The following is a 9,818-nucleotide window of genomic DNA, read 5'->3' as shown; positions in this document are numbered from 1 at the left end:
TCCCCCCACCCCCCACCCCCCACATGAATTTACTTAGCAGAAGTATCCTAATACATCTAATGCAACATGAACCCTGATAAAACTTGTTTAAAACCATATTTTATTTTTCGAATTATATTTAATTGATGCTTAAAAGGACAACAGAGCTTATTGTTTATTTTGTAGCCTCATACAGTAGGAGCCAACTGTGCACAGACCTTAGTAGAGAATAACTTTATATATATCTAGCTGATATGTATGAGTATGACAAAAAAATTCTTCAAATTAAGAAAGGAAACCATGAGATACATACATATATACACATATATACATATATATATATATGTGTGTGTGTGTGTGTATAGTCATTTATTGTAAGAATATACGAGTACTTCAAACAATTCAATAGTGGAAATAATGAAACTTTGGATGAACTAACAGAGATACACTAGGAATAGAATAATAGAGTAATATCCAGAAGTAGATACAACAGTACCAACTGCCCCTTTCATCACGTTGGTATTGTATAATATAAGCTCCCACATTCAATGACGAACTAGAGATAGCAACCCAACACCTAACCTCACTTCCTTAGTTCCCTTTTCTTGTTTAAAAAACCCATCTCTCTAATCTCTTTTACTTCACCTCTCCATCCTCCATACCCAGAAACGTACAGCAACAAAAAAATAGCTGAGAAAAATGGTGAACTTGGTAGAAGCACAGAAACCTTTGTTGCATGGTTTAATGAAAATGGCTGGAATCAAACCTCATAGTATAGAGATAGAACCAGGGACTATTATGAACTTTTGGGTTCCTTCTGAAACCATAAAAAACACAAAGAAAAACAAGAAAATCACCACAACTACTCCTTTCTCCAATAACCAATGTGCCACCTCCCCTGAAACCACCACAAAACCTGACCCCACCAAACCCGTTGTTGTACTAGTCCACGGCTTCGCTGGTGAAGGAATTGTCACGTGGCAATTCCAAATTGGCGCATTGACTAAGAAATACTCTGTGTACGTACCGGACCTACTTTTCTTCGGTGGCTCAGTAACTGATAGCGAAGATAGATCACCTGGTTTTCAAGCTGAGTGTTTGGCTAAAGGACTAAGAAAATTGGGAGTGGAAAAGTGCATAGTGGTTGGGTTTAGTTATGGTGGAATGGTGGCGTTTAAGATGGCTGAAATGTACCGTGATTTAGTTGGGGCCTTAGTGATCTCTGGTTCTATTTTGGCCATGACTGATTCTATTAGCTCTTCGACGCTTAATGGTTTGGGATTCTCTTCTTCGTCTGAGCTGCTGCTGCCTACTTCTGTTAAGGGTCTTAAGGCGCTTCTTAAAGTAGCTGCTTATAAGAAACTTTGGTTTCCTGATCGCCTTCACAGGGACTTTCTTGAGGTTAGTAATTAAAATTTAATCTTAACTACAAGCTATTACATTGATTATGTCCCTATTTGTTTCATTTTTTCTTACTTATTTACAACTTAATTAATTCGTATGACTTCTAATTCACTTATACCCTATTATACTTTGTAAACTTGTAAATCGTTTGGTTTATACTAAAACATGTACTCCCTCCGTTCCAATTTATGTGAACCTGTTTTACTGGGCACGAAGTTTAAGAAAAAATGAAGATTTTTGGAATTTGTGGTCTTAAACAAGTCAAAAGGGACCAGAGTATTTGTGTGGTTATAAAAGCTTCTCATTAAGGGTAGAATTGTAAGTTTGAGCTAAATTGTTTCCAAATTTAGAAAGGAGTCATTCTTTTTTAAACGGACCAAAAAGAAAATAGGTTCAACTAAACTGGAACGGAGGGAGCAATACATTTTTTCACTTTAGATATGGTCATTTATTAGCCGTACGTACGTGTTGAACATTGGTAAACTTTTACTAAATGGTGTTTGTTAATCACAAGTTCATTTTCGATTGTGTAAATTATCGTGGCTTTTATATTCTTCACCTGAATCAGCTAAGTTTAAACAAAATGTTATTTATGGAACATGTTTTCCTTTTCTTTATGGACAACAGAAGTTGAAAAAGGGAAGAAAAGAAAAATAGAAAAAGAAAGACAAAGAAGATAATAGAGGAGATTGTAAGCCTATAGAGTCATTAATATAAAAAGTTCTTCTATGCATGAATAATTGACTAAATTATTTTGTGGGGTAATCAGCTAACCCTTAATCAAAGATCAGTGGGCCCAATTGTTTAGAGTCCAAATCACGTCCCTTATTATAAATGCAGAAAATCTCGCACCAGCGCATGTTTATATCAAGAGATTGACATACGTGTTATACATCTATTAGTTTTGATATGTGCAGCAATAAGTCTCCAACTTTTTCATTACTTGAAGATATGAAACGTTAATTATATATGTCAGTGCAGATTGGTCCACATTTTCCAGTCCCCACTTATTTAAAAGGAGGCACCACACCACGGTGTTCGCATAGCACCATTTCTGGCTATAATATACATAACATTAATTCTAACACGGCATCCACCCATATGTTTCATTCTTGACATCAGCGCCAGTTCGCTCAACCAACTACACCTAATAACTTTTCACATATGCCAACGACTTGAATAAGCCAAATGACTGAAAACCCATTTTAGAAGAGTAAAGATTCAGATTTTAGACCAGCTAGAGCAAGTCAAATTCCAAGTTTCTTAAAACAAAATCTTGGATGTCTCAAGTTTATTTCGAGAATACCGAAGTAATAAATTCATAATTTGGTGAAATTAGGAATAATAATCTCTAGTCGAGAAGGAATGTTTGTTTTATACAATACCATATAACGCAACACAGTTTTCATGCTTATGTAATTCATATGTAATAAAGTTCAACCCGAGCAAAGGATCTTACCCCACTTGACAATAATGCTACTGATGTCAGGTAATGTTCACCAACAGAAAAGAAAGAGGAGAACTGCTAGAAGGCTTGGTAGTGAGCAACAAAGATACCAATATTCCAAAATTTCCACAGGTAATTTGCATTTCATGAGTTCTACTCTGCAATATTTTACGAGGAGAACTTCTACATTAGTAACTTATCTTTCTTCACATGTATTAATGTGCCATATTTTATAGAGAATACATCTCCTCTGGGGTGAGAATGATCAAATTTTCAACTTGGAGCTTGCTCAGAACATGAAAGAGTAAGTTTACAGGCTTGACATGCTCTTACAGACAAACTCAAACATATTTACAAAGAAGTTATTAAGTAGTTTCGCGATGCGCCATTTGATATATGGTCCCCGGATTTACAATAAACTAGTTCATCAATAATTTAGTAGAAATGCCACAGAGAAGTTGACAAAACCTGATGATATTTTTGCATTACATGATGGCAGTCAACTAGGTGACAAGACTACATTTCATGGCATAGAGAAGGCAGGGCATCTGGTTCACCTAGAGCGACCTTGCGTCTACAACAGGTGTCTCAAGCAGTTTCTTACTTCCCTGCATGCAGAAAAATCCCAATACTGAAGGACACTACCACAAATTCCACTATCTAATACCATGTACTTTTTGTCTTCTTATCAGAAGGAAAAGAACTTCGTATTTCCTCTGTAATATTAGTCATATAATTCGGGGTTCAGAATCAAAATTGATGCTTTAACGCAGGATAATATAAACGTATATACATATATACAAATACATATTGCAAACTGCATATTTTTGCTCCTCATGCATTATCAGTCACTTGACACGAGAAACCCTTCTTGGACGTGACAATATATAATGGTACATGGTAAATGTGGAACAAAACAAGTTCTCAGTGAAGCTAGAATTTCATCACTTGTTCCGTTTAACCGTCTTACTGCAAATTTATTTGGCATCATCTGAAGGACTGCTGAATTTCTTCCAGTGTTTTCCCTTTGGTTTCTGGAACCCAAAGCCTCACGAAAATCACCGTAAAAGCTGATATCAGTGCATAAATAGTGAATGTTCCTGCCAAATACAGACGTCTTTAGATTCACTCCTAGCATTGTGCAGAGAGAGAGAGAGAGAGAGAGAACCTCCTTTACTCCAAGTCAGAAGCAAATTTGCTGTCATTGTAACAAGCCATGCTGAAAACCAATTGGCCAGCGTTGCAACACTGCCACCCAGACTTTTGATGCTCACTGGCAGAATCTGCACAACCAATAAAAAATCTCGATGTCTCAAAAGAAGGTAAGCAGAATACACTTCCTATAGTCATACAAACGGAGTATCTATTAGAGCAGTTGAGGCTCTTGAATCCTAAAACCTATGCTAGCATCCTTGAAGAATATCTCAAATTCAATAAGAATATTTTCAGGAAGAAAATCTGAATCAAAAGCTTGTAAGGATGGCACAGAAAGCGTGTCAATGATGCTTGATCTTCCTGTAACACTAACATCATCACCTTTAACAGGGGAGATCTTTATTGTTAGCTTTGCTTAAAATTTGTCAACTACAGTCTCCTGAGAATGTTACAGAGTGGAATAGGAATTTTTAATTTAAGCTCTATCTTCAACCGTATTTAGAAAAATATATCTTTTCTGATCTCATGAACCACAAATTAGCTTTATTATACCTCAGACATTATGATCCAAGGGATGGAGCCCAATCCTACACCGAATGCCATCACCAAGACCTGTTAATAGGTAAATGGTCTCAGGACTGACAGAATGTAACAACAAATAACAGATGAGAGCAGGGGATAGTAGTGTGGGCACAATAGAAGGTGAGGCAGGAACTTACCACAAGGCCCACCAGAGACAATACTGCAAGGAAGGGATGCCAATTTTCAGGCGTAAAACCCTGGGTTAAGTAGAAAAGAATAGTGGAGTGACAATAAAGAGAGTCGATCCCAACACCAATAAAGAAATCTCATTAAATTCAGATAATTGGTTGATCAATTCTTACAAATGTAAATCTAACTAACTGACCTTCAGGTAGAATGCCATTGCCACAAGGAAGCTGCTAAGGGTCATTACGGATGAGGATACCTGAAGAAAGAGTATAGAAAAGTTATAATTTGCTTTCTTTTTCAGCAAATAGAAACTTCTATGTGAAATTCTGGAAGACTCACAATAAGGAGTAGCCTGCGTCCCGCCTTGTCCACCAGTGATGCAGAGATACCAGTCACAATGACCTATAAAAGATGTATATTAAATTGGAATAATATATGCATATAAGCTAACATTAGATCCAAGGAAGGAGACTTACCTGAATAGCCCCGATACCAAATGTCGCAGCTTTATTTGATGAAATTCCTGCACATTTGAAGAGCATTACAGTTAATATCATATGTTGAACCAGTTGTAAAATTCTATAACCTCTCTATGATTAGGTGATACTATGCATACAATCTAATTCTCATACACATGGAATTAATTTGGCAAATGAAAGAAAAGGCTCATGATACTTTCTAAGAGTAGACAACTGCATACCGTGAAGATAAAGATCACAGTTCGTAGTAACTGGTCTATTCTACTTGATTCTACTACAAAAATCCATCCTGGAATGGGCCCTTAATTCTCCAATTCATCATCTCTTTTGGACAGTGTAATGAACAATTATGTTCTAGATGGACATCATGTTACAATGTGGTTGGGTTATGTATATAATCTACCTGGTATTTTGTAAAGTTTTTTGCCAAATACGCACCCAAAGGAACTGTGGTGTATGTGGATCTGGATAGTGGCATATTACCTTAGGGAACTGTGGTGTATGTGGATCTGGATAGTGGCATATTACCTTAGGGAACTGTGGTGTATGTGAATCTGGATAATGGCATATTACCTTAGATTGAGAGATCATTACAGATGACACTTCATACTTTTTAGCTATTAAAAAGAAATAACTGAATGAGGATTGTGGGATGTATCACATAGGAAGCATTTCTCAGGAACCAATAAAGTGAATTGAAAAGTGCACAAGGCATGGCATATTTGAGTAGTTACTCATTAACTAAGAGAGTTCCCATATCGGTTCCATCAACCAGATTTGCCAGGCATACACTTAAGTAAAAAGAAAGATGCGTCTTGCTTTTAAGGTTCCTGATAAAGAGATAAATGGTATTGGATGGAATTTAAAAAAGGACATAAATATTAAAACTCCATTTTCACAAACATACAAAAAAAATTCAACACAACCAAAAAAATAAGCTGCTTATCATGTTATAGTCATCTTATTGCTTGTTTTCTAGAGTACCTAAAAAAGGTGGCTTGATTCTTATGAGTTGATTTAGGATTTCTTTGCAGTTAATAGCTTTAAAATTTTTATTATTAATAAGTTAACAGTTCAAAATTTGTCTTCTGAGATAGATTCTGGTGCTGCAAATTCTCTTCGGCTTCATTTAGCATCACATATGTAAAGTTGGTTATTGGCTCCAATTACAGTTCTCAGTAGCTGTCTAGTTTCCTTATTTCTTCCAGAGAGCTGAAACATGGCTATTAAACAAGAGGGAACAAAAACTACAAGAAAGATACACATATATTTATGTTTCATCCCCTCTCCCACAAAACGGAGTCCTCCTCATCCCATTCTATTGCAAGTGTTATCTAGGACGCAGAGGAAGCGATTCATTGGTCTTTTTCTGCAAAACATGGAATTCCTTTTTCCCATTTCTGATGTCCAGATTATTACTTTCTTTCGGATTCTACAAACAGAGTAAAGAACAAAGAGAATGGCACAATAAAGCTTGTATTTGCCAGTATCTAGTCATTTGATGATCCTGGTATGCATTTCTACAGATAATGAAGGAACGGAACTGACCAGCAGATTTGAAAATGTTACTGGAATAGAATAGAACACCATTAACGCCACTGAGTTGCTGGAGTGCGAGTAGTCCAATCCCTACCTGAATAAAATCACCCCATAAAGTGAGCCTTGACAAGAGTAAGGGATTTCAAATCTTTAGCTATTCAAGGATGCCACATATAAATCAGCATATTTAGAAACTTAGAATTCAGCAGAAATGTGTACCAGCAAAGGATAGTAATATCGCCGTCTCTTAAGCTCGGAAAACCGAATGGTAACTTTTTTAGTTGATGATCTCACAGATTTCTAGACAAATGACAGGAGAAACAAATGAGCATTAACACATCGTAGTAGTTTACTTTTCAAGAAGCTTCTACAGTGCAATTTGAGGGTTCAAAATAGTTGAGAAACCAGCATTAAACATGTTCACTATATTACCTTGATCTCATTCACTTCTGAGGATATATCTGTGTCAAATCCTCGTAGAACTTGCAAAGAAGTCTCAAAATCTTCATTCAGCCCGTTTTTAGCCTACATAATACGGTGTTGCAATCAGTACAACATAACAATGAAAATGTGGTCATGAAAAACATAAGTTTGGAACTCATACCAACCAACGAGGAGATTCAGGTATAAAAAATAGACCAGGTATCAAAATCATGCATGGCAACATTCCTGCATAGTGGAATTATAAGTTGAAAAAAGTTAACTAATGTAAAGGTTAATAAATATGTTCGAATCAAGGATACGAGTGACTTCACATTAAGTTCAACAGTCCAAACAGAAGAATGGAGATTCTATTTGATACACAGAAAAGCATCAGCTCATTCAATATTTTTAAGTTGCTTCAATGAACTTGCAGTTGAAGAACAACTTCATATAGTTCTCAAAGGAGTGATTTTAGAATTTAGGAAACTTATTTCAGCAAGATGAATGTCATCAATCTAACTTGATAAACTATTTCCAACTAATTCTACCACCGTAAGAACAGAAAAATTAAATAAGACAACAATCAATTTGTCAACAACCAAATGATTAGGGACACATATTGCTCACCTAAAACTGCAAGAACTCTCCAGCTTACAAATAATCCCAACAGATATACCAGCATTATACCCACTGTTACAGAGAGCTAAATCCAAGAGATCAAATGATTAGCCATGATAAAAAAACCATAAAACTTAGATGAAAGAATGACCAGGTATAAGTGTAAAGCCAAAACAAAACCAACCTGGTTAATGGATCCAAGAACTCCCCTCATGTTTTTAGGTGAAATCTCTGCTATATATACAGGCACCTGGAGATAGCAAGCAAGAAGATTGCAGCAAGCAGTACTATTCATAGCTTCAACAAGAACAATTACAGGAGCTAAACACTTGAGATTACCACATAGGAAATAATGCCGACACCGAAACCTTCCAACAACCTTCCCATGTATAAGAATGAGACATCCTGTTAAGAGTGAACAAAAGGCACATACTTTCAAGTTAATTACGTATAAAAGATGCAAATGCAACCAGAAGATGCACGATATAACAACGAATCACTTACAGTGGCAAATGAAACGGCGAGCCATCCGATAATATTAGGAATTGATGCAATCATTAGTGTCTGCATTTCAGAAAGAAGACTAGGTAACTGGTAAGTTACTAAAGAACCGGCAAAAGAAAAAGAAACTATTATCATAGTAGCAAACTTGTGAGTTTTAGTGCAAGGGTAGAGTTGCTCTCATGTAGCTAACGGATTCCTTGTGTGTATACAATCTATTTGCAGAAATGCAGGGGAAACTTAGTTCGCGATATACTCGCACATTGCCCTTATCAAACTTTCTTTATTGGCATGAAGAAAACAAGATTGTGTAATTGTAAGTGTTTTAAAACTATACCCCTTTTCTTCCAATGTATTCTGATATTTGACCGCTTGCAATTGCGCCAACCATTGCACCAACATTTGCTAAAGATCCAAAGACCGAAAACTGTCCATGAAAGGAAACAATATGTTTAACAAATCATCAGTAAAACGATAAATAAAACCGGCCACCTATGAACTTTTTTTAAGAAAGGACTATATCGATAGCACACCGATCCATGTACCGTATTGTATTGAATTGTTTTAATGAATACAATGTTTGAAAAGATTGTATCATAATGTCACACTCCAATTGAAGAATAAGCTTATAATATTACAAAGATAAAGTATAGTATTTGGTAAAGTAATTGTTAAAAAGGTAGGGTAAAGAGTAAAATAGAATTATCGTATAAGGTAACGACCTGACCAAACCAAATAGGTCGTTACATAAAAGGGATATTTTCATCGGCATATTTAACAATACAATACAAAAAATTTAAATAACAATCAAAATAAACATTGTATTTAAAGTAACAATATAATACAATACAACAGGTAACAACCATCCAAATGTAATTCTAATTCTTTCATGTTAGAACTTGTAGCTTAGCTAAACGAGAAACCACCTTTTGTTGGTTTTGTACCCCCCAAAAAAACGTGAAGAAAAGTACTAATTAGTAATTAGAAAGAAAGAAAAAAATAGGCGGCAAAGAAAGAAAACCCAAACCTCTGAGATGGTAAGTCCAAGGTCGCTGGTAATTTCGGACTGCGTAGGATTAGAGTAGCCACACTGCAAAATTACAAAAGCAACCACAATAATTAATTATTAAAAGACAGAATGCAAATGCAAGATGGTCAGGGGCGGATTAATGGTAATAATTTTCCGTATATATATATATATATAAATACTTCAAGTCAAAAGCAAATTATTAATCTCGAAAGATGGTGAAGAAATTATCATACGGTAAAGCCAAGTTGAACGGGGCCTAATGCAACGATGAGGACACAGAGATAAATGGAGATGGATTCGCGGAGGATTTGGGCGGAGGAGCCCATCATACTGGATTGCCTGGAGCTCATGCGATACCAGCTTCCAGTGTGCAGTAACGGCTTCCGAAGCCCATCTTCGGCGCTGGTATCATCTCGGAAACTCATCGTTCCACCTTCCTTCTTTTCTCTTTCCCTTTCCCTTTCCCTTTCGGATGAAGGTGTAAGATCAAAGGGGATTCATGAAGTTGGCAATGGCGTATATATCGCAACTG

At 36.1% G+C, this 9,818-nt stretch overlaps 2 protein-coding genes across 3 annotated transcripts; one reads left to right on the top strand and one right to left on the bottom strand.

The window, feature by feature from the left end:
• Window positions 1-541: 541 nt before the first annotated feature.
• LOC104249885 (uncharacterized) lies at window positions 542-3,652 on the top strand. Its single transcript, XM_009806397.2, has 4 exons — window positions 542-1,380; window positions 2,873-2,962; window positions 3,067-3,134; window positions 3,330-3,652. The coding sequence occupies exons 1-4, from the start codon at window positions 679-681 to the stop codon at window positions 3,463-3,465; spliced, it is 996 nt and encodes a 331-aa protein (XP_009804699.1). The 5' UTR covers window positions 542-678; the 3' UTR covers window positions 3,466-3,652.
• On the bottom strand, window positions 3,606-9,818 carry LOC104249886 (sugar transporter ERD6-like 6). 2 transcript variants are annotated; one of them, XM_070168039.1, is made up of 18 exons: window positions 9,520-9,818; window positions 9,284-9,346; window positions 8,594-8,683; window positions 8,260-8,319; window positions 8,095-8,160; window positions 7,940-8,005; window positions 7,765-7,840; window positions 7,319-7,383; window positions 7,147-7,239; window positions 6,934-7,014; window positions 6,724-6,808; window positions 5,173-5,219; window positions 5,036-5,098; window positions 4,893-4,952; window positions 4,705-4,764; window positions 4,538-4,597; window positions 3,999-4,113; window positions 3,606-3,900 (listed from the first exon to the last, which is right to left on the bottom strand). In XM_070168039.1, the coding sequence occupies exons 1-18, from the start codon at window positions 9,709-9,711 to the stop codon at window positions 3,818-3,820; spliced, it is 1,425 nt and encodes a 474-aa protein (XP_070024140.1). In that variant the 5' UTR covers window positions 9,712-9,818; the 3' UTR covers window positions 3,606-3,817. The 2 variants fall into 2 exon arrangements, with proteins under 2 accessions (XP_070024140.1, XP_009804700.1); XM_009806398.2 differs by having other exon boundaries at window positions 3,606-3,930; window positions 9,520-9,815.

The sequence above is a fragment of the Nicotiana sylvestris genome, chromosome 2 (assembly GCF_000393655.2).
Source record: "Nicotiana sylvestris chromosome 2, ASM39365v2, whole genome shotgun sequence".
NCBI classification, from domain to species: domain Eukaryota; kingdom Viridiplantae; phylum Streptophyta; class Magnoliopsida; order Solanales; family Solanaceae; genus Nicotiana; species Nicotiana sylvestris.
The sequence above is the reverse complement of the archived record's forward strand: the minus strand, read 5'-3'. Positions and strand labels throughout refer to the sequence as shown.

What these genes read in the sequence shown, in the direction of transcription:
- LOC104249885 (XM_009806397.2), top strand. Translation starts at nt 679, where the DNA reads ATGGTGAACTTGGTAGAAGCACAGAAACCTTTGTTGCATGGTTTAATG. An exon ending in TTCACAGGGACTTTCTTGAG is followed by an intron (nt 1,381 to 2,872) that starts GTTAGTAATTAA and finishes TACTGATGTCAG; the next exon opens with GTAATGTTCACCAACAGAAA. An exon ending in CTTGCTCAGAACATGAAAGA is followed by an intron (nt 3,135 to 3,329) that starts GTAAGTTTACAG and finishes ACATGATGGCAG; the next exon opens with TCAACTAGGTGACAAGACTA.
- LOC104249886 (XM_009806398.2), bottom strand. Translation starts at nt 9,711, where the DNA reads ATGAGTTTCCGAGATGATACCAGCGCCGAAGATGGGCTTCGGAAGCCG. An exon ending in CCGTTCAACTTGGCTTTACC is followed by an intron (nt 9,347 to 9,519) that starts GTATGATAATTT and finishes GTAATTTTGCAG; the next exon opens with TGTGGCTACTCTAATCCTAC. An exon ending in TGTCTCTGGTGGGCCTTGTG is followed by an intron (nt 4,598 to 4,704) that starts GTAAGTTCCTGC and finishes ACCTATTAACAG; the next exon opens with GTCTTGGTGATGGCATTCGG.